This window comes from Podarcis cretensis (assembly GCF_951804945.1).
Source record: "Podarcis cretensis genome assembly, chromosome: 13".
Classification (NCBI taxonomy): domain Eukaryota; kingdom Metazoa; phylum Chordata; class Lepidosauria; order Squamata; family Lacertidae; genus Podarcis; species Podarcis cretensis.
In genome coordinates this window covers 24,667,855-24,688,939 of record NC_137182.1, presented here as the reverse complement: position 1 = coordinate 24,688,939, position 21,085 = coordinate 24,667,855, and the positions used below count along the sequence as shown (strand labels likewise).

At 46.4% G+C, this 21,085-nt stretch overlaps 1 protein-coding gene across 5 annotated transcripts in view; it reads right to left on the bottom strand.

The window, feature by feature from the left end:
• The window catches only part of ARHGAP23 (Rho GTPase activating protein 23), a 178,436-nt gene that overhangs the window by 54,572 nt on the left and 102,779 nt on the right, over positions 1-21,085 (bottom strand). For all 5 annotated transcript variants that reach the window (XM_079949229.1, XM_079949226.1, XM_079949228.1 and 2 more), the window contains exon 2: positions 9,539-9,718. In XM_079949229.1, the coding sequence (XP_079805355.1) occupies positions 9,539-9,718 (180 nt within the window). The remainder of the gene's footprint in view (positions 1-9,538; positions 9,719-21,085) is intronic.

The following is a 21,085-nucleotide window of genomic DNA, read 5'->3' as shown; positions in this document are numbered from 1 at the left end:
ATATGACTAGGCTATAACCGCATCTGCAGCTACAACTGAAGGCTAGTTTTGGAACTATTACTTTACATACTCCTTCTATTCCTAAGTGCCTAAATGAATAAGGTATACTTTATACTGAGTCAGTCCACTGATCTAGCTTACCCCAGTACTCTCCATTCTTGACAGGCAATAGTTTTCATAGATCTCATGCAGGGATCATTTCAAGCTTTGCTACTGGAGAGCCTTTTAACTGGAGCTGCAGGGGGCTGAACCTTAAGCCTTCCTGCATATTATTATATTATTATTATTATTATTATTACTACACTGATCTCCCACTTTTCCTCCAAGGAGCTCAAGGAGGTGTATACTGTTTGCCCCCTTTCCATTTTTTCCTCAAAACAACCCTGTGAGGTAGGTTAGGTTGAGAAGAAGAAGAAGAAGAAGAAGAAGAAGAAGAAGAAGAAGAAGAATAGTAGTAGTAGTAGTAGTAGTAGTAGTTTGGATTTGATATCCCGCTTTATCACTACCCGAAGGAGTCTCAAAGCGGCTAACATTCTCCTTTCCCTTCCTCCCCCACAACAAACACTCTGTGAGGTGAGTGGGGCTGAGAGACTTCAGAGAAGTGTGACTGGCCCAAGGTCACCCAGCAGCTGCATGTGGAGGAGCGGAGACGCGAACCCGGTTCCCCAGATTACAAGTCCACTGCTCTTAACCACTACACCACACTGGCAGTCATTGGCCCAACAGTGAGCTTCATGGCTGTGTGGGGATTTGAATTCTGGTCTCCCAAGTCCAAGTCCAACCCTCTAACCACTACGCCCACTAGGCTCTCATGAAGACGCTGCAATGCTCTGTTATCTCCACTAAAGAAGTTCAAACAACAAAGGTCACAATCTAGCCACAGTTAAGCACTTCCAAGCCACATTGGTTAGGCGGCCTTCTCTCCTGTAAACGAAATTGCTTTGGATGGATTGCACCTTAAGTTTAGCCCCTTTCCCCACAATGTTGAACCACAGCTCCCCTGGCAAAATTCCCGTATTAGCAGGTCTTCTACGTCCTGTTGCTTTATAACACCATGCCATACATATCCCACCTCCAAATATTTCCTGTAATTTTCTATCCCATATGTAAACCTTGGCCAGCTTTGCTTTTAAGATAGTATCAGTTATGCTAAGCATAAAATTACATATAATGCAAAGCAGCCCTGAAATAGAATAGCTAACCACTGCAAGTACATGCTATGTCCTGAGGGGGGGGGGAACCCCACAAACACCTCTTGTCTAGGGGTGGGGATGAAAATCTGCCTCTCCACAACTCACTTGACATCCTCTCCGAACCACCAAACATCAGTATGAACCCAGTTTTGCAAATGCACGAACAGCTTTTAAATAACAACAAGAACAATAGGAAGTAGAATAAGAAGAAGCATGGCTACAAGCAACTTATCCATTTGCATAGCTTAATTTTTAGGGCAGACTTAGTCCTATCTGGACAGAGGGTTCGGATTCTTATGGTCACGCATGGCGCTGGGTAAGTATTGAACTCGCAAGAAAGCAGGTCTCTCTGTTCTTTGCTGCAAGGTCCTTTCCCAAAATGAGTGCAAGATGGGTGAAGAAGCAAACCCATTCCTTTCCAGCTGACCCACAAACAAGATTCTGCAAAGGGGCACACAGCCAAAGCTTGGCTTGGCTGTGTAGCTGATGACGTGTCACAGCTCTTACAAGGAGGAAGCAGCAATCCACTTCCCATTTCTTCAGTATTCAGGACCAAAGGACACAGACCAGGTTGGCCAAGTCCCCCCACCTTGCCCCACCTTACTGACAATCCTTGCAGTTCCCCTTCTGTGCTGATCAACCTGCATTTTTTGCTGAAGGATGCTGCCCCAAGATGCCCACAGCTGTGAACTTTTTAAAAGGAAAAAAGGTTGCTCCCAGCACTCTCTTTCCCTTTTTTGAGAATGTATACCCCACACTCAGTATTAGAACTGGGTTTTTATTTTTTATTTTTTAAAAAAAATTTACAGAGTTTCAATATGAACATAAAGAGAAAGAGAGATGTCAACAGACAACCCCACTACTCCAAAAACTCAGATTTCTGAATGATCTCTCACTCTTTACATATCCAACCTACCACTGCAGACCCTTCTGCAGATATCATCTCAACAGGTCAGTTCTGTACGATGTAGAATTCAGGTTTCTCATGTGGCAGCACTTACCCCTGTGGATCTCCCTCCCGTTACATATTAGACAGGTGATGTCTCTATCATCTTTTAGGCAGCTCCTTAAAAGAGCTTCCTTTCCCAATAAGCCTTTTTAAGTGGAGATCTTTATCCCAGTCTCTTTGACTTGAAACTGTTTTTATTGTTGTTTTTCTTACTGCAAAAATTGCTTGGGGGAAGTTTTATGGGAAACGATTCATGACGGAAATAATAAATAAATAAAAACCCACATAAACACAAACACATAAACATACTTCCCAGGACTATTTGAGAGAAGTGCCTTTTCTGGGGAAGGCAGGAAAGAGCTCACCAGCACGTACTACTAAACGTAACGTGGGAATCATGGTGCAGGGGTACTTTTAATAAAACAACTTCTCGTGCATAATGAGGATCGAAAAGCTCAGCTACCAACCAGGTCATTCCTCCACTGCCCCCCTACACGCCCAGCACTTTCCACCAGTTGGGCTCCCCAGCATTAGTGCTGCTGCAGCCACACACCTCTCTCTCCCCTGTTGCTTGCTCACAAATGGGCTTAAGTGGCAGCAATTCTGTAATGGGAGTCAAGTGGTCATTCAGCTCCCAGCCAAACACAACGCTTCTGCTGCTAGATATGCCTGCACATGTGTGCAACCAGAAGGAGGGCAAGTCTGATGGCCGCAACCACACCACAACTAGAAGGGCTCAAGTGATGGCAAGGCTCTGCAGGAGTGGGCAGTGTGAGCCCCAGTGGATTCTCCAGGAGAGTATGGGAGGGGGTGCATGCAAAGTGCTGAGAGCTGATACCACCCCTGAGAACTGAAATGTGCACTTGTGTCATCATTTTTCAATGACTGGGCAGGCAACAGTCTTCATGCAAAACAGCCATTTGTGTGAATAAAGTGTTCAGAAAGGGTAGCCCAAGTTTATTCAGTATTATGAAATACCTCTCTATACACACATACACACACATAAAGAGAGAGGGAGGGAGGAAGAGAAAAGTAACAGTAGTGGTTACATCAATCACTCTAACATATTTTGGCAAAGGAAATAAAGAGAAAGCTCTCCCCTGCCTATTATAGTGAAGACGTAAGTTAAGGAGCCACACTGCTGCATGCCCAGGCAGGATGGAACTCAGCCTCCCATCTCATTGGACTGGTAGGGTGGGAGGCAGGGAGCCTAACACTAGGGGGCGCCAGAGCCAATGGCAGGCACCAAATCTAGTTTCATCCTCCTTCCTTGCTACTTGCACAAGGGCAACACTGTGAAAAAGGAGGAAAACGCTGCAAGGTAGGGCCAGATCTTGGAGTGGTTTTAAGTAGCCAGGTCGCTGGCTCACTGAGAACAGACTGGGGCTGGTGGAGAAGTGCCCCCAATTGACCTGGTGGACCAGCTTCCACTGAGTGGGGGGCCAAGTAGCAGCTTGCTAACTTTCCTTACACATGCAGTTTAACCTTCATCCTAACAGAGACTCCCACGGCACTCTGAATTATGTATTCGTTCTTGTTCATGGGTGTGAATGTCCATCTCCGGAGCTGCAGCAGGAGAACCACCTCTGAGAGAGAAGAACAAGGAAGGGCCTCTCCCCAGGGCCTGATATCACAGTGTCCCCTTGTCTGTCACACAGGACTGGAACAAAAACACCCTCCTGCAACCCTAACTCACTCCTCTCCTCCTCTGAGCATTAGGTCTTGTCAACTCACATCACGCCATGGCGAAGGCAAAATCTCAAGGACAGTCCCTCCAGCCAGAATTCACTCGCACACAACCCCATGCACACAGAGGCCCTGGATCATAATTAAGGCACTAAATATAGCTACGTATAAAGCTACTGACTGTTCCCAGTGAGACAGAGGCTAGCTTGCAGTATGGGGTGGGGGGTTGGACAACTCTTCTAGGCTCAGTAGGAACATGCAGAGAACCACTTCCATCCCCACCCCGATGGTGCTTGGTGGAGGTTCCAAGAAGCATATTATGTTTCCCCTTCAGACTGCAGTTTGATTCGCTCGCGTGAATCATTGGGGGCTGTTTGTTTTGCAAACTTCCTTTCTATTTAGGGCACATGATTTGCGAGGATTCCTTGAAACGGCACAGGTGGTTATAAGGACATCAGAATTACATTCGGTGTGCTATCCAGATCTTACGGAAATGATCCCAGTTTTTATAAGCTCTCAGATAACTTTTAAGAAATGTTTGGAGGGTTTTCCCCTTTAAGAATTCTGACAGGGGCAGCGGCAGACAGGGCTAGTGATAGTGGTTGCATCTTTAAGGCTGGAACCCTGTGCAGAGCAGTGGCTGCTGTTGAAGAGCCTGGGAAACTGAGTTCCAAATATGTTCTGTCTGTGGCTCTTCTGCCAGGAGAGGGCACCTACTGTTGCTCTTCCTATCTTCCACCCTACCATTCCTAATGGGCACCAGCCTCCACTGATCTATCCAGAATATATCCATTAAAAAAGAAAGAGGGGGGGGGGACTCTTTAAAATCATGAGCTGCTGTGTTTGAAAGATGCAAGTCGAAGTGACTTCTCTGATAAAACCAAATAAATAAGAGCCCCCAAATATCAGAGCAGAGACTTCCACCTTTTGCCGTCTTTCAATCCACAAGTTGGAATGGCGTATGTTTTGAACTATCACACTTTGCTCAAGCAGCTAGGTACTTCCAGAGCTGGCTTTTGCCAGCAGAGGGCTTCGTTCTGCCTTATCTGGCTGACCTCACCCCAAACTCCCCTGACCGGACACAAATGACCTTTCTGATGCTAAAAACTTCCAGGTCAGGGTCAGGCCTCCATTTGAGCAATAACCCACCTGGCCTTGTGCTTGAACTTCCCTCCCTCCCGCCCTGCCTCAAGTCTTTGTCCCAGATCCCCCGGATACCCAAACTAGCTGTCTCTTGGTCTCCACCCAGCCACGGCTCTGAATCACCAGGAACTGCAGCTGATCTGTCTTCCTGGTGTTTGACCCAGCTCTAATCTGCTTCCTGTTCGGCCTCCTTCCATATCTTGAGTCCATACGTTTGCACTCTGGCAATGAATCCCATTATGGCTCAAAGTAGTGCCTTCTAAGAATGCCATATTCCAGGTTCTCAAAATTTGTATAGGTTAATTTGCATCCTGCCTCTGCACGTGGGAGGTTACCTGCAGTGCCTAACTCCCCTTGGGGCACAAGGAGGCAATGAAGTCATCTGCCAACAGTTGCCAAAGAATGCCTGGCATGGAACACATGGTTCCCTGCTCCCTCCCCAGTGAGTCACCTCCATCGAAACCCAGCCCCCGGACCTGGCGCCCCACCCTGCCAAAGCGTCTTCTCCTTGCCCTGGAGATGGGGATGTCCCAAGTAGGCTGCTGAAATTCCCCTATGGGGTTTTGCTTCTTTGCTTTGCTTACGCCACCACATGGAGAAGAGTGGAATGGTGGTGCCAAATATGTGTTTTTAACGCAATGAACAAAGCCAAAGTACACGTAAACTGCATTTGCTTACATTCATCTTGCGTTACCTTTGGCTTCCCTCCCTCCCTCCTTATGTTGTCTTCTCATTCTGGAGCTATATGACATTATAATGTCCATGGAATATGTTTCTTTGCCTGCTATTCTGCTAAGCACCACATATATTGATGGCACTTTATAAAACACTAACAAAAGATTTAAAGGGTTAGCGTTCGGTTTGTGAAGAAGATCAGCCCTAAGCTGAAGCTATTCGCAGCTTTTCACAAATATTTTCGGCACTTGAAAAAAACCACCCTCAACCGTCTCCTTTTCTGGATAACTTTTCAACACTCTGCAAAAATTCCACCAATTTGTTTACATTGCCCATTCTTGACTTCAGTTCCCAATTGACTTCACTTGTGCTCGGTAAGTATGATTGGCTGTGTAACACGGGGATGTCACGCATTTCACTGCAGGATCCCTGATTGGTTGGGATAACTTGCATGATGCAGCTAGGAAGTAAAAAAAAGAAACAGCCATCAAGAGAAAAACAAATGAGCCAGAGAAGCGGCTGCCAGGGGAAATGATGAAACACGACATGGCTTTTTTATAAAGTGAGTATCTGCATACAATGCTTCTAGAGAAATATTTTAAATTCCTTGAACCATTTTTGACATGAAAACAAAAGCTGGAAATTTTCTCATAAATCCCTATCAGGAGCCCACAAATATACTTGCCAGATTGCCAGTGGCAGACCAATATTTCAGTCTGGCAAGCACATCACATAAGCTTTTGGAAGAACTTGGAAACAGCAGGAAGAGCCTTCAAAAGTCCAGGGCAAGTCCAGGGTCAATCAAGCCTCCAGCCACGTTCTGCATTGGAAATGCACTGCTGTGCCTCAGCATCTCCAAAGCTTGTCATGAAGTCAAATAGAAGACCCCACCCCTTCTCCAAAACCAGGGAAGAGGTAAGGCTGGTACTGACCACAAATTTTGTCTGACTACCAAGACAAACCAGAAGTTGTGGTCCCAATTCACATATGCACTCTGTGGCTTCTATCATTCGCTCAAGGAGCGACAGCAAACCAAAAAGATGTCACTAGGGACTCTGCCTTCTCTTTTGACAGCAGCCTCCTCGCCATTCTACCAGCTCCATCCCAGGCTGCTCCTGGAGCTGCCACAGCTCAGTGATCAAGCACATTTATTTACCGTAATTCCTTTTTCGTACCACCGTTCTACCAAGGCACCCATGTTTCAGCTGCAATTACTGCACTTCATGGGGTTGGAATAGAGGCCTTCTGGGTCCCTTCCAACTATACAATTCTATGACTGAAAGGTCCCAAGTTCAGTCCCTGGCATCTCCAGATAGGGCTGGGATAGACACTTGCCTGGAACCCTAGAGAGCTGCTGCCTGCCAGTGCAGACAATACTGAGTTAGATGGAGCAATGGTCCAACATGGTTTAAGATAGCTTGCTTTGCTCTACCCTCCCTATACCACCTTACATCAGCTCCAACACCCGCCTACCCTTGCTAACCCTCCTGCCTTGACACCAGATCCATCCGAGATACCTTCAACACCTTCTTCCCTTGCGGCCAGCTGCTTTGCTGTTCTGCCCTCACGGAGTCCCTGTTCAAACTAGGCCATTACCTGGAGCTTGGACAGTAAGCCTATCTGTCTCCGCATCCCAGACACTGTCTCCCTTTGTGGCTCTGATCCTGAGCAGTACTTTACTACAGACCCGGACCAGGACCAACAGGCCACTTATTGAGTATCTTAAAAGTTTCAGGATACATGTCGTAGCAAGAACGATCCCTAATGCATGATCTTGGTTGTGGGGTAGAGAGAGAGGGACCAGCAGAGGGAAGTGAACAGAGCCAACTTTGGGAGGGAGAGGGAGTGGGGGCAGCCTTTTGTCCGAACCATGAAACACAACAGTCACCCTTTATACAGATGAAGCTGACACTGCAAAAAAAAAACCCAACAAGCGGGGACAGACCGGGAGCAGTTTAATGCATACCCCCCACCCCATCTCCTCCCACCAACCCTTCTGCGCCTTTGAACTTATCTGGCAAAGAACCCATTTTCCCTTTCTGAAATGACAAAAGAAAAAAAGGGAGGGTGAGGTCTCTGGTCTGCGAGGGCCGGAAAGCTGGCTCTCTCTTGCAGCGACAGTGCTTCCATGCCAGACATTTCATCAGAATGGAATGGGACGTCAGCAAATAGCTCCCAGGAATTTGGAACTGCACTCGGGGTGCGTGTTGGGAATGCGCATGTGGAGGAAGGGATGTCAGTTCCAACTTCCAAAGATGGAGGTCGGCCCAGCAGCCTCCTTGATATTGTAATGGGTATCAAGTATTTACCCCATGTTGGGATGCTACTGGCCCCTTAAATAATGGCACCTCTTTAAAACTGGGCGGCAGGCCCTTCAGATTCAAAAGGGAAAGGCTACACAGCTAGTTGCATTATCTATTGCTTAGGGCAGGGCAACCGGGGGATTTGGGTCAATGAAAAATCCCATCTCAGGCAGCAAATTCTGTAGGATTCCAAACCCAAAGGTTTCTGTGTTTGAGAAAAGGAAAGCTTCTGGACACTCAGGGAGAGTAGAAGCGAGCTTTATTGATGCACATCAGACTCTTAAGAGATCACCCGCAATAGATTAGGTATGAGATGGAATAGCTTTTAAAGGAAAACAGAGAACCCAACAAGTTATTTTCTGAAAAAAGGAGGATCATGAAAGATAGATCCCCTGGAGGCTGACAGGCAATAATTTTAAAAGCTGTTAAATTTGTTAGCAGCTGAATTTGCTTTGGGCAGTTTGTAGCAAGCTTGTGGAATGTGCAGCCACGGAGGAAAAGTATAAATCAAAGAAGAGCTCAGCAAAGTTGTGCGGGTCAAAGAGGATCAAAGTCTAAAAACAAAGGATGAAACCACCACATCCAGTCGGCTCATCAAAAATTAAAACAGACCCAGTAATGCTGGGAAGGGCTTGTCGTCAGTGGCTGAACATGCGCTTTTGCATGCCAAAGTTCTCAGGTTCAATCCTCAGCATCTCCACTTAGAGTTGGGAAACACTTCTTTGTGATGAAGGGATAGCTCAGTCAGTAGAGCACGAGACTCTTAAATCTCAGGGTTGTGGGTTTGAGCCCCACATTGGGCAAAACATTTCTGTGTTGCAGGTGGTTGGATGACCATTGTGGTCCCTTCCAACTCTACAATTTTATGATTCTATGGAACCTTGGGGAACTGCTGCCAGTCAATGTAGACAAGATTGGGCTAGGTGGAGCAATGGTCTTGACTTGGTGTAAGGTCTATGTTCTTAATGAAATGTCAGACACTTCATGTAACTATGCATCACCTAGCACAGCCTTGCCCTACCTGGGGCTGCTCAGATGTTTCAGAAAACGTTGGACAACGAAAGACGCTCTCAAGGCAAATCTAAAAAAAAATAATGTTGTATAAACACCAACAACTGGGAAACACTGGCCTGCAAGCACTCCAATTGGAGAATAGCCTCTACCAAAGACTTCAGGACTCTGAAAATGCACAAACTCAGGACGACAAAGAGAAAGAAGCTAAGAGGAAGGCATGTTTGGCAAACCTCACCACGATCAATTCCCACCCGGAAACCTTTGTCCCCACTGTGGAAGGAAGTGTGGATCCAGAACTGGCCTCTACAATCACTCATGGACACACTGTTAAGACCACATTCATGGAAGATAATCTTACTTGGCTAAGAGTGATCACTAAGGAATACATATACACACAGGCAGCACTATACATGGACGTTCCCTGCGGTCTCCCATCCAGCTAGTGACCAGACCTGGACTAGCTTAGCTTCAGCAAGGGTACTGGACATTGTGCCTCCAGACTATGCCCAGGATCATTATAAGACACACCTCTGGAATGAACCCTGCCCAGTCTTCAAACTCAGAACGGACATTACCTTCACGTTGGAATGAACTGCCGATTCTGGGGGGTAGACGATGAAGTGCCGGAGGGTGAAGCCATAACCCCCCTGCAAATTCTTGTGCAGCACCACTGTCTTCGGCCCCACCCAGGGGAAGGACTCCACAGGGGGGGCATTGGCGTTTGTGGCCGTACCATCTCTCTGGCCCAGTTTCGGCTGTCAATGAACAATAAAAAGAGGCAGGTAAGCAAAATATTACATTTCAGCTGGAATTTGGAGCAGGATGAATAGCCCCCTCCCTCCCCAATCTCTCTCACACATACACCAACCACATGAACAGGTGTTTGGAAGGACCTTTCCAAAGAGGATGAGGATAAAGAGACTGTCAAAGTTTTTAAAAGCCTATAGCCCTGGATATTCCCTGGAGACCATTTAGTTTCCCAGAGGGCTTCGGTGTCCCCTTCCTGATGGAAGGCAAGCTTCACCCTTTGTCAACAGACTTGGACAGCTCTCAAGCTGAGAAATCTCAGCTGGAGACAGACTACAGCTTTCCCCCAAGTGTTGAGAATGTAATAATAAGAGGAATTATGCTTCACATAGATACACTCCACTGTTTTATGATTTTTCCCCCCAATGAAAATGATCGTCTTTGAAGAGTGTCAAGTTGGACAAAGGAAGGAAATAAATGAAATAAGTAACAACATACTGTATAGCATCTGGCAGATACATGTTTCTTTGCATTGCTGCTGACAAAAATCACAATGAAAAATATTTGACTAGAGACGGTAGCAGAGTAGAAACAAGTGTGCCTCTACCACACCAGCTTCAACTCTCTTAAAACTGATTGTTTGGCTGAGGAACTAGTGAGTTACTGGGTACAATATGCACTCAGTCTCCAGAACGCTCTTCAGGTACAGAAAGGATGTACAACATCAGTCTCTGATTGACGAGCTATATGAAGTCTCTGGATTTGCCAGGCCTGGTATAAGTACTAGAAGCCAAGCATTTGCTTCCACAGCATCTGGGGCCAGCATCTGGCGCTGTGACCGCTGAGCAAGAGCCAGAGATAAAAACTGTTGTAGACTCCCCAGTATGCTAGAACAGATTGAAGAGTATTTGCAAGTGCATGGAAAGGGAGAAAAGCCATGTTTGATTATACGCTCCGCTAGAAAATTGGGTTTGAACACTTGGGTTTTCTTTCAGTGGAACCAATCAGGGGTCATTGAAGTTTCTTGAAAGCAGAAAATAAACATGGGATCTGTTTTTATTCATTGGTTTCTCCTTTGTATTCAGCAGATGATGTGTACATACTATATCTTTAAAGCACATTTAAGGCACATTTACTCCCTCAAATAATTCTTGGTGCTATCGCTTGTTAAGGGCTGATGGGAATTGTAATTCTGCGAGGGGTAAACTACAGCACCCAGAATTATTTGCGTGAAAGAATGTGTTTCAAAGGCACTTTAAAGGTGTAGTATGTAAGCAACCATTTCACATTATTCCACCACACACACACACACACACACACACACACAGAGGCCCCAAAATTCATTTCAATTTTCGTTCTTGAAGGTTGGAAGGAAAGAGAAGAAGTTGCACTGAGGTCTTCCTTCCCCCATTTCCCCTGGAACAAAGCCCTAACTGATCACAGGGAAGTGGAATGGGAGGGGGGAAAGGAGGGAGAAAATACCTTTGAGCATGTGTGTGAGGAAAGGAATGCATTTTGAACTTTTTCCAACACCTGCACCTCAGCACAACCCTTAAAAAAGGGAGCCTTTTGAAAAAGAGCTCCATCATGGTTGAATTTAGACAGGTTTCAGCATGAGACAAGAAGCAAAAGGAGAAGGATTTCGCACTGTTTGCAAGCTATAGCTCCTAGAGTTAACCACACTTCCAATTCTTACTATAAAAGCCTCCCTACCACCAGTGCATAAGACGTTGACACAGCAAGTCCACATGGGAGCTCCCCCCTATAACTACATTCCATTGGTAACCCAGAGGAATGTAATATCCAAGTCCGACATGTAATCTTAAAGGCTTTCCATCTCCCTCCTGTCAACCCCTGTGGGATGCCCAAGGTTTGCAACATGACACTCTATACTTTAGAAGGGAATTATGCACCTCTCCGTCTCGCCAGCTCAAAACCAGATGGCCTTCAATTGCTTTGGGGCTTGCAATAACTACACGGGATCGAACAACAAGGCTTTATAATATGATGCATTTGCGGCTAGAAGGTCATCTGGGCTAAAACAATCAACAATGGCATCAGGATAGATAGATGATTAGATAGATAGATAGATAGATAGATAGATAGATAGATAGATGATAGATAGATAGATAGATGATAGATAGATAGATAGATAGATGATAGATAGATAGATAGATAGATAGATAGATAGATAGATGATAGATAGAGATAGATGATGGATATAGATAGATAGATAGATGATAGATATAGATAGATAGATAGATAGATAGATAGATAGATGATAGATAGATGATAGATAGATAGATGATAGATAGATAGATATGATAGAGAGAGAGAGACAGACAGACAGACACACACACACACACACACACACATACACACACCACTTGAAAGCAAAAAATCCTCAAAGTGGTTTACATAGTACAAGAAGGCTTATAGGCATGTATCAATGAAGCTGTTTGGGGCGTCCACATGGAGAGCTTCCACACAAGAGCTAATGAACAGATTCTTTCAACCTATGCCTAACTGGCTACTCAGATGCTGGCTGTCTTGCCTTCAGCAATGGGACAACAGACCAAATCTTGGTGTTCCTCCACCATGAACAAATCCATAAAATTATCCATATTTGCATGGATTTTTGTATTTAGGCACTGATTCCTAGAAAATCCTGTTGAATGCAAATTTTGGCTTTCAGAATTGCCACACACAACTCTCAAACCTGTCTTCACAATCCTAAAGACTAGAAACTTGCTTCTTTCTTCTTCTTTAAAACAAAAGCTGAAATTCTTGGGAAGATGAGTTGTGAATCCCATTACTATCGTTTTAAAAGTATATCACATCTTTCCACCAATCTGCCCTTAATTTCTACTCTTGTGCTCATAGAATTGTGCAATCTACAGAGTTGTGTTTACAATTAATGAAATATCTTATTATAGAGTGGTTAAAAGAAAGATCAGTTAGCTGATTGATAGCTCTACTGGGATTGTACTGCTCTGTGAACATATGTTCTAGCTGTGGATTGAGAAGGTGTCAGCAGCAGAATGTTAACCAATAGTTCAGCTTCAGTGGCGGAAATTGAATGTCAGTTTAAAATTAGGAGAGGGAAAAGGGAGAACCTTATAATGAGCATGAGCAGAGCAGAAACTGTGCAGCTGAGATGGAAGGAAGGACAAATCCAGGCTCCCCCACAAACATCTAAAGAGGCTATTTGTCAGCCTACCAATGACACTGGCTTTCCTATCTCCTTCTCTGTCTTTCATAGTGTTTATGTCCCTGAAGGGAAAGCCATGAATTTACCTTCTTGAATGCAAGAGGAGGTAAAACCGGAGTTAATGGGATGTTTCTAAGAGCTGCCAAAAGGCAGAGCAGCAGAAAAGAAAACTTATTATGTAATTTCACTTAGCAATTACTTAGCCACAGGGGCTTCTTGCTGCTGCTTCTGCAGAGCAAAACAATCCCAGCGTTCTCCTTTCCCTCCAGCTCCTTTCCTCCACTCAGCAGAAGGTATCACTAGGCAAAGAGAGAACCCCTCGCTGTACTAAACAACATCTGCCTGGTGTATCCCAGACACACACACACTCCATGCTCCTTCAAAAAAATAATAACAAGGGGACATTCTGTTCTACATCAGTAGAATGTCCCTCTTTTCTGAGGAGTGTTGGAGGGTGTGCAAAACCGCCTTGTTCCAATCACAGTGCCATGTTGTCTGTCACTGGGATGGGGAAGCTGTGGTCCCTCCAGTTGCTGCTGGACTACAACTCCCATCATCCCTGACCACTAGCCATGCTGGGCTGAGGGGAGCCCAACAACATCTGGAAGGCCCCAGGGTCTGCATTACTGGTGTAATACAATTGGCACTGCAGCTCTGCTAAACATTTTTCTAAGTTTATATGCTGAATATGTTTTAATGGGAGATGCCAGCCCATTACCATTCCTCCAAATAACACAAGCAGTAGTTACAGTGCAACATCTGCAATATACACACCATGTCTTATAGGTGGAGCCCCCATTTCACCAAGAGCAATGTGGACTCTCTCTCTCCCACTCTCAATTCAACAGCACACAATCCATCTGGTCCCCAGCTCCCATTGTGAGGCTCCTCCCTCCTGCCACCACCACTGACATTTGCTTCTAGTGGCTTTTTTTGCACAATCAAGTCGAAGTTTAACACTGCTGTTGTAAAGTGTTTGCACTATCCAACAGCAGGATACACATGCACCCATACACAAATTAAAGTGCATAAATAATTCAATCTGCAAACCCCTGTTTTTCTGACTACATTCAATTTCATTACCCCCTCCCCCACCGCTTTCTAAAAATAATAGCTAAGGGAGCAATTAACGAAAGTTAAGGGGTCAGGATCCCTCTCCCCCCGCCCCCCGGGTAATTCAAGCAGGTGTATCTGGATGGACAGCTTCAGTAAACAAGGCAATGCAGAGCTGGAGACGAGACTAACATCCTCAACCAGGCACAGACACACACAGCGGGCAGATTCAGGTTAGAGCTGCCCTTGAACAGAGAGGCAAAGGCCTCACATGTTCAAAACATAGCCTTCAAAACAGCAGCTAAGATGTGGGCACCTAAAAAAGAGGGGCACCAGAAAAAGTAGGGGATCCATCAACTCGACTCAGCCTTTCATTGGAGCTGGACCGGCCTGGTCTCATGCAAGGTGTATTCTCAACTGTCACAAATAACACACTCCCTCCCCCCCCCCAAAGCATTTTAAATTTGTGAATTTGGATTGTGCAACAAAATAGGAAGTGAAGTGCAAGAAAAAACAAAGGAAGAGATACAACCAGGGCGGAGAGGGATTTAAGACGAAAGACTAGCCGCTTGTTAGGTCGTGGAAGGTATGTGTGAGAAGAAGGCAACACGGAGAGACTAAAGGGAAGGGTTGATGTGATCCCAGTTTCAGGGAAGTGGGGCACGGAACACTGCTCTGAACCGAAAGTCTGCAATGCAATGTTAGCGCTGCCTACTTCTGCTTAAGCTGGTGCGCAACACCAAATGAAAGCTTTGAAGTGGTGCCCCCTTTGCTGCCATCTGGCCCCCATCCCCACCCCGAATGAAAGCCGCTTTCAAACCACCCTGAGGGTGTCTCTCCAAGATGAATATTCCGAACAAGTGTGGAAAGGCAGATCAGGTGGGGGAGACATCGTAATCCCCTCTGCCCCTTCCAGCCACCTTGCCTCCAGACAGCCTCTGCAGGCGACTCAGAGTTAATGAAGATACCAGCCGTTTTATCCAGGGACACAAAGCCTATCTGCTCCCGACTCTCCTCTGGGGCCCTTCACGGTCCACCGGTGCACAATCCTTATCTTTCTGTCACAAAGCTGCCCTCCCGTTTGGATCAGGATGCTAATGAGGGTGCCTCGTATTCACAGACTAATCTCCCTCAGTATCATACCAGCGCCAGGCGCCCCAGGCCCCTCTGAAAGCTGGGATCAACACTTCCATGTGACAAAGAGATGGGATATTGACAAGCCTTCCCTCGCCTCTTTTCTCTCTGGGCACTGATGCTCTCTCTTTGTGTGTGTAAGTAAGTAATTGTGGCATAATGGTAGCATAATGTTATAGCTCAGTCCTACACTGAAGATGGAGTGTAAAGATGGAGCTACCAGCATTCACCATCCTGGTGGCCTCCAGTTGTTCTGGATGACAATTCACATCCGCCCCAAAAAGGATAGTCAGGTTGATGCAAGTTACATCTGGTGGGCACCAGGTTGGGGAAAGCTGAATGGGATCAACACCCAAAACATATGGTGGGTATCAGGTTGGCCAAGCTGAACTACACCAACATATGAACACAGTACATGCTTTTATATCATGTCAGATTATTTGCCCATCTAGCACACGACTGTCTATTCTGACTGGTGGCACCTCTTCTACATTTCAAGCTAGAGATACTGAGGATTGAATCGGGAGCGTCTACATGAAAAGCATGTGCTCTACAAGGCCAGCTTTAGGTTTGGGAGACACCTGGACTAAAGGCAATCTGGTGGGGCCCCTTCTCAGTTGGCGAGCAGGCTCGGCTGGCAAGTGGCGTCAGCCAGCAGCACTGTGAGCAGTGCCAAGTAGCTCAGGGCTGCCATTTTAATTCCCCACAATCCCCCCTGAGCAATGCTACACCAAGGGCATCATGTGGGTTTCAACATGGGAGCTAGATTCAGCTACCAGGTGCTACTCAAAGAGTACTGGGCTGGGGCAGGAGAACTAAGAGATGGCCCAGGGCAGGAGTCAGCAGTGAGTCCTGCCAGGGCACTGAGGCAACACCAGCTACCTAAGGGCACCAGGTCGCCAGCCCTAAGGCTATGGCTCCTCCCCTAAATAATGAGCATGGAATGATTGCCTCTTTTCCCGCTTCTTCCTCTTAATGTCTGTTATAACACAACCCATGATGTCACATGGTTGTTCTGCTGTGTATTTGCTCATCCTTGCCACCAACAACACAAGGAAGAGAAACGCACGGCATGATGGCGGCTTACGTCCAAGCTATCTGAAAGACCATATTCCCTCATACAAACCTGCCCAGGTTCTGAGATCTTTGGGGGAGGCCCTTCTCTCAGTTCCTGGCACGTTTGGTGAGGGCCTTGTTGGTGGTTGCTCCCAGACTTTGGAACTCCCTCCCTAGAGAAGCTAGACTGGCTCCCTCCTTGCTGTCTTTGCACCGGCAGGTGAAGACTTCCTTGTTCCAACAGGCCTTTGGGAACTGACTGCTTTTAATAAAACGGCTAGTGCCGTGCTGGTTTTTATTACATTTATTTGTATGGGTTGAATAGATTTTTATATATGTATATAGTTTTAATTCTATCAGCGTTCAATTGTTTTTTTCTATGTTTTTAGAGGTTCTTATTTTTTATCTGTAAGCTGCCTTGAGCCCCATCAGGGGAAAAGGTGGGGTATAAAAAAATATATATAAATAAATTAGTAGTCAGAGTGCAGCACCAGGACCTGTAAGACAAGAGCTCAAATCCCTGCTCAGTCATGAAGCTCACTAGGTGGGCCTCAGGCCTCTCACAGTCTCTCAGCCTAACCTACCTCGAAGGGTTGTACTGAGGATAATATAAATAGGGGGAGAACCAGATCCACCACCATGAAACGTGGGATATAAGTGTAATAATAATCAGCAATATCAAATCACACATTTCTTAATTGTTATTTCTTAATTATTAACATATTGTGTGGGGGGGGGGCGGAGACAGAACAGCAGGATTTCATTTTTTCTTTTTCTTTTTGAAACCTAGACACAACGCACCCAAACACACAAGCGTTGAGGATTGGGGGTCTGATATATGAGTAGCAAACAGCGAAGGTTGCAAGAGTCAGATGGCAACGAAGGAACATGTTTAAGAGGAGGCTGTTACAAGCTCATGGAGAGCAAATATAGAATTCAAAAGTCACAACCTTTCTGGCAGACGCTGGGGGAGGGGGGAGAAAGGGCAAAGATCCAGCTGTACAGGCAAATTATTATTATTAAGATATTCCTTGCCACAACAGCCAAAAGGCAGGGAGCGGCATGTGTGAGGGGTTATCGGAGGTCAGCTGCGATATGGTCAACTGGGGCGGGGGGGGGGGAGGGTTAAGCTTAGTTGCTCTGCTGCCGCTGGCCAAAGAAAATGGGCAGAGAACAAGTGATGGGGGGGGGGCTGAGAAAAGCAAAATAAGGAGAGAAGCATACACAGGGTGGGGATTAGGAAGGGAGACAGTTCATTTATTCACACAAAGGGGCAGGGGAAAGCAAGAAGCATATCCAACAAGCCTTCAGGGGGTAAAAGATGGTACATAATTTAAATTACATTCTACACACCTGATACAGGGAACCCCCCCCCCGGGGGGGCATTTTTTCTTCTCTCCTAGTCAAATGAACTATGGAAATAGGCTGCGGGGGGGCATTGTGAATTATCCCTGTTTGCCCCAACCAAAGTCTGAGGGGGGGAGGGGGGATGCTCTCTACCAATAGCTGAAAACTGAGGCAAATCAACCAGACACTCCCCCCAAGACAAAGGAACACCATGTGTGATTATCCCCCCAACCAAACACACACACTGTACGTTGCTTCTATAATCCACTACCACCCCCCTCTCGACCCCAGGGAAAGCCTCCCACCCAAACACAAGCAGCTGCTCTAGCGGTAATAACCTGAGCGGGAAAAAGTGTGCTGCTCTATCAGTAAACTACAGATGGTGCCGTCATACTCACGGGCACTGCCACCACCCCCAGGGGGGCACAGGGTACACACGCATGCACGTAGCCACTGTTTGATCATTCATCCCTTGACTATTTACATAATCACACTAAGGAGCTGGGAAAAGATCTGGCCAGTCCTTTCATATCTTTGTGTAACCCCACCACCACCACCACCACCTCCACCCCACAAACGATGCCACCCATCACCTCTTTGACATCGCCTCCCTTTCATGGCTCCTTCCCCTACTCCCAATTCTCGCAAGCTCCTTTGCTGACCTATAGCACCTGGCCCACGATTCCTTAGCTCTGCCCTACCCCATTCTCACCCGCTTTCCCTCATTTCCTTGTGCTCTCTGGTCCTCTTCCTCAATGTCTTGTCCCCCCAATTCATCCTCCCCTTAGGCCTCAGCTTCTTGCTCTGCACTGCTTTTACGAGCATAATTCAAAGTGTTGGTGCTGACCTTTAAAGCCCTAAACGGCCTCAGTCCTGCATACCTGAAGGGGTGTCTCCACTCCCATCATTCTGCCCGGACACCAGGCCTTCTGGCGGTTCCCTCACTGCGAGAAGCAAAGTTACAGGGAACCAGGCAGAGGGCCTTCTCGGCAGTGGCACCCGCCCTGTGAACACCCTCCCATCAGATGTCAAAGAAATTAACTATCCGACTTTTAGAAAACATCTGAAGGCAGCCCTGTTTAGGGAAGCTTTTAATATCTGATGTATTATTGTATTTTAATGTTTTGTTGGAAGCTGCCCAGAGTGTCTGGGGAAACCCAACCAGATGGGCAGAGTATAAATAAATTTATTATTATTATTATTATTATTATTATTAACTGCACTTCCTCTAAGGCCCTCATCCATCGCTCCCTCTTGGGCCCATCTCCCCAGCCCCTAACCTAACTGCCTGCTCAGGTTCCCTGACCCTGCAAACTATTTTCTCTGCCAACAGAACACAGCATTTATTGTTCCTGGGTCCTCTGAGATCAGCACCCTAAAACAAAGAGGGGCGGGAAGAAGGGGGGGGAGGAGAGAACATTGTGCAGCAGCTACTGTACTGGGCTTGGACTTGGGGAAAACAATGCCTCTTCACAAGGTGTCTTTTATAGCAGAGTAACGTGTGCACTCACTTGCCCAGTGTTTTGATGTCATCAGGTTGTGTATTTCTGGTCCTACAAATATATTATGGCAGAAAAAGTTGAGCAAGGGATTCGGTTTTCAGGATTCAGCCCCATCTGTATCAAGCAACTGACTTGAGTGCAAAGGCTACCTTTATATTTGGCTATACTAAGGTAAAGGTAAAGGGACCCCTAACCATTAGGTCCAGTCGTGACCGACTCTGGGGTTGCGGCGCTCATCTCGCTTTATTGGCCGAGGGAGCCGGTGTACAGCTTCCGGGCCATGTGGCCAGCATGACTAAGCTGCTTTTGGCGAACCAGAGCAGTGCACGGAAACGCCGTTTACCTTCTACTTGGACTTTGACTTGCTTTCGAACTGCTAGGTTGGCAGGAGCAGGGACCGAGCAACGGGAGCTCACCCCGTTGCGGGGATTCAAACCGCTGACCTTCTGATCGGCAAGTCCTAGGCTCTGTGGTTTAACCCTTGGCTATACTACTTATGGATAATTGGCACAGTGGGAGAGAGCGTGACAGTAAGGGAGCTATTTTTTATTTTTTTGGAGCAAATGAAAGTTCCAATTAAGGAGGTTTTGCATTTGAAATATGGGCAGTAAGGGGATGCAATTATAAGCATTGCATGTGCATATATTTAAGCATCACTTGTATTAACAGCCTCCGAATAGAAAGTGCAAGTCGGGCACCTGGAACTCTTTTCCCTGGGACAACAAGATAGTAATGGCAACAGCCGCTGCCTCATAGCCGAAGAAACCATAAAAGGCCTGCTGTTTATCATTCCTGGAGCCCAATTAAAAACAGAGAAAATGGCAGGTTTGGGGACCCTGGGTAATTACAACAAGCTATATTTTACCACAACAGACAACTCCGTCTGCCAGCAAGCAGCCCCTGAGGCGGTCGCCAGTTGTGCCACATCAGCTGGTTTGCCCCAGCCTGAAGGACGCCAGGAGCTGTGCCAGTAAGACTAGGCTGGGATTTCGGGCTGGGCAGGGAGTGCAGGGAAACAGAAGGGATGGTGGGTTTAAACATGCCACTTCCTTTCTCACCTCCACTGGAAGCTTTGTTGGCATTCGTCTTCAGCACAGGCTGAGTGGCAGGCAAATACAGTTGGCATCTAAGAAAGCAACTCACGGGCCTAAGAAATTCCCCAAGCTGCCCAGGGTGTTAAAATTCAGGTGCTGTACTGCTGTTGCTTTGGAAGGGGGAAACAGGAATATTTTTTATTTTATTTTTAAGGAGAAGGGAAACAACAGTGGGATCTTACAGGCTGTTGAGTAGGTGTAGATCAGTGTTGGGAAACTGGACTCAGCTGGCTGGTCCACCCCCCCCGTGGGCCACCCAACATCACATGAGAAATGAGACTGGGCAGGAATTCAAACCCAGGAAGAGATCCCTACATTCTCCTATTAAAGGTCCAGGATCATCCTAGCTGTATCCTGCCACAACATCTGGCCTGCTACACATTTAGGATCAAGATGGGCATGGTGGGAATTTTTGTGACTCTTCCTCTTAACATGTGTGTGTGTGTTTGTGTGTGTGTGTGTAAAAATAATAAATGCAGCCTTAGGAGGCAGAAACAGAGAGAAGAAGACCAGGGGGAGGAGGAAGAGCCGCTTAACACTTTCTTTCAATATGCCTGATCAAAATTGCTCCCCACCCCCACACTATTTTCCCATTTATGCAGCAGATTATCGGAGCACCGCCTCATGAGATTGTTGGATGTGGAGTGTCAATTGCAGAAATGATGTGTGATGCAACCCAGTTCCACTTCACCACAAGATAAACATCATAGGATCTGGTTCAAATTAACAGGGACAAGCACAAGTATATGTGGGCAGGTGGGCTAGTACAAGATTTTGCCAGCTAGCCATTTTTAATTGGCTGACATGCTGAGATGCATTAAATGTAGGCTCTGCTACTTGAAGCAAGGTCAGTTTTCTGAAGATTCAGAGCAATAGGCTGATAATACTTCTGGCTCTCAGGATCAGCTCATACACAGGCAGCACCTGGTGTTGGGAACCACAGGGAAGCTCCACAAGACTTGCAGTGTTCAGGAAATG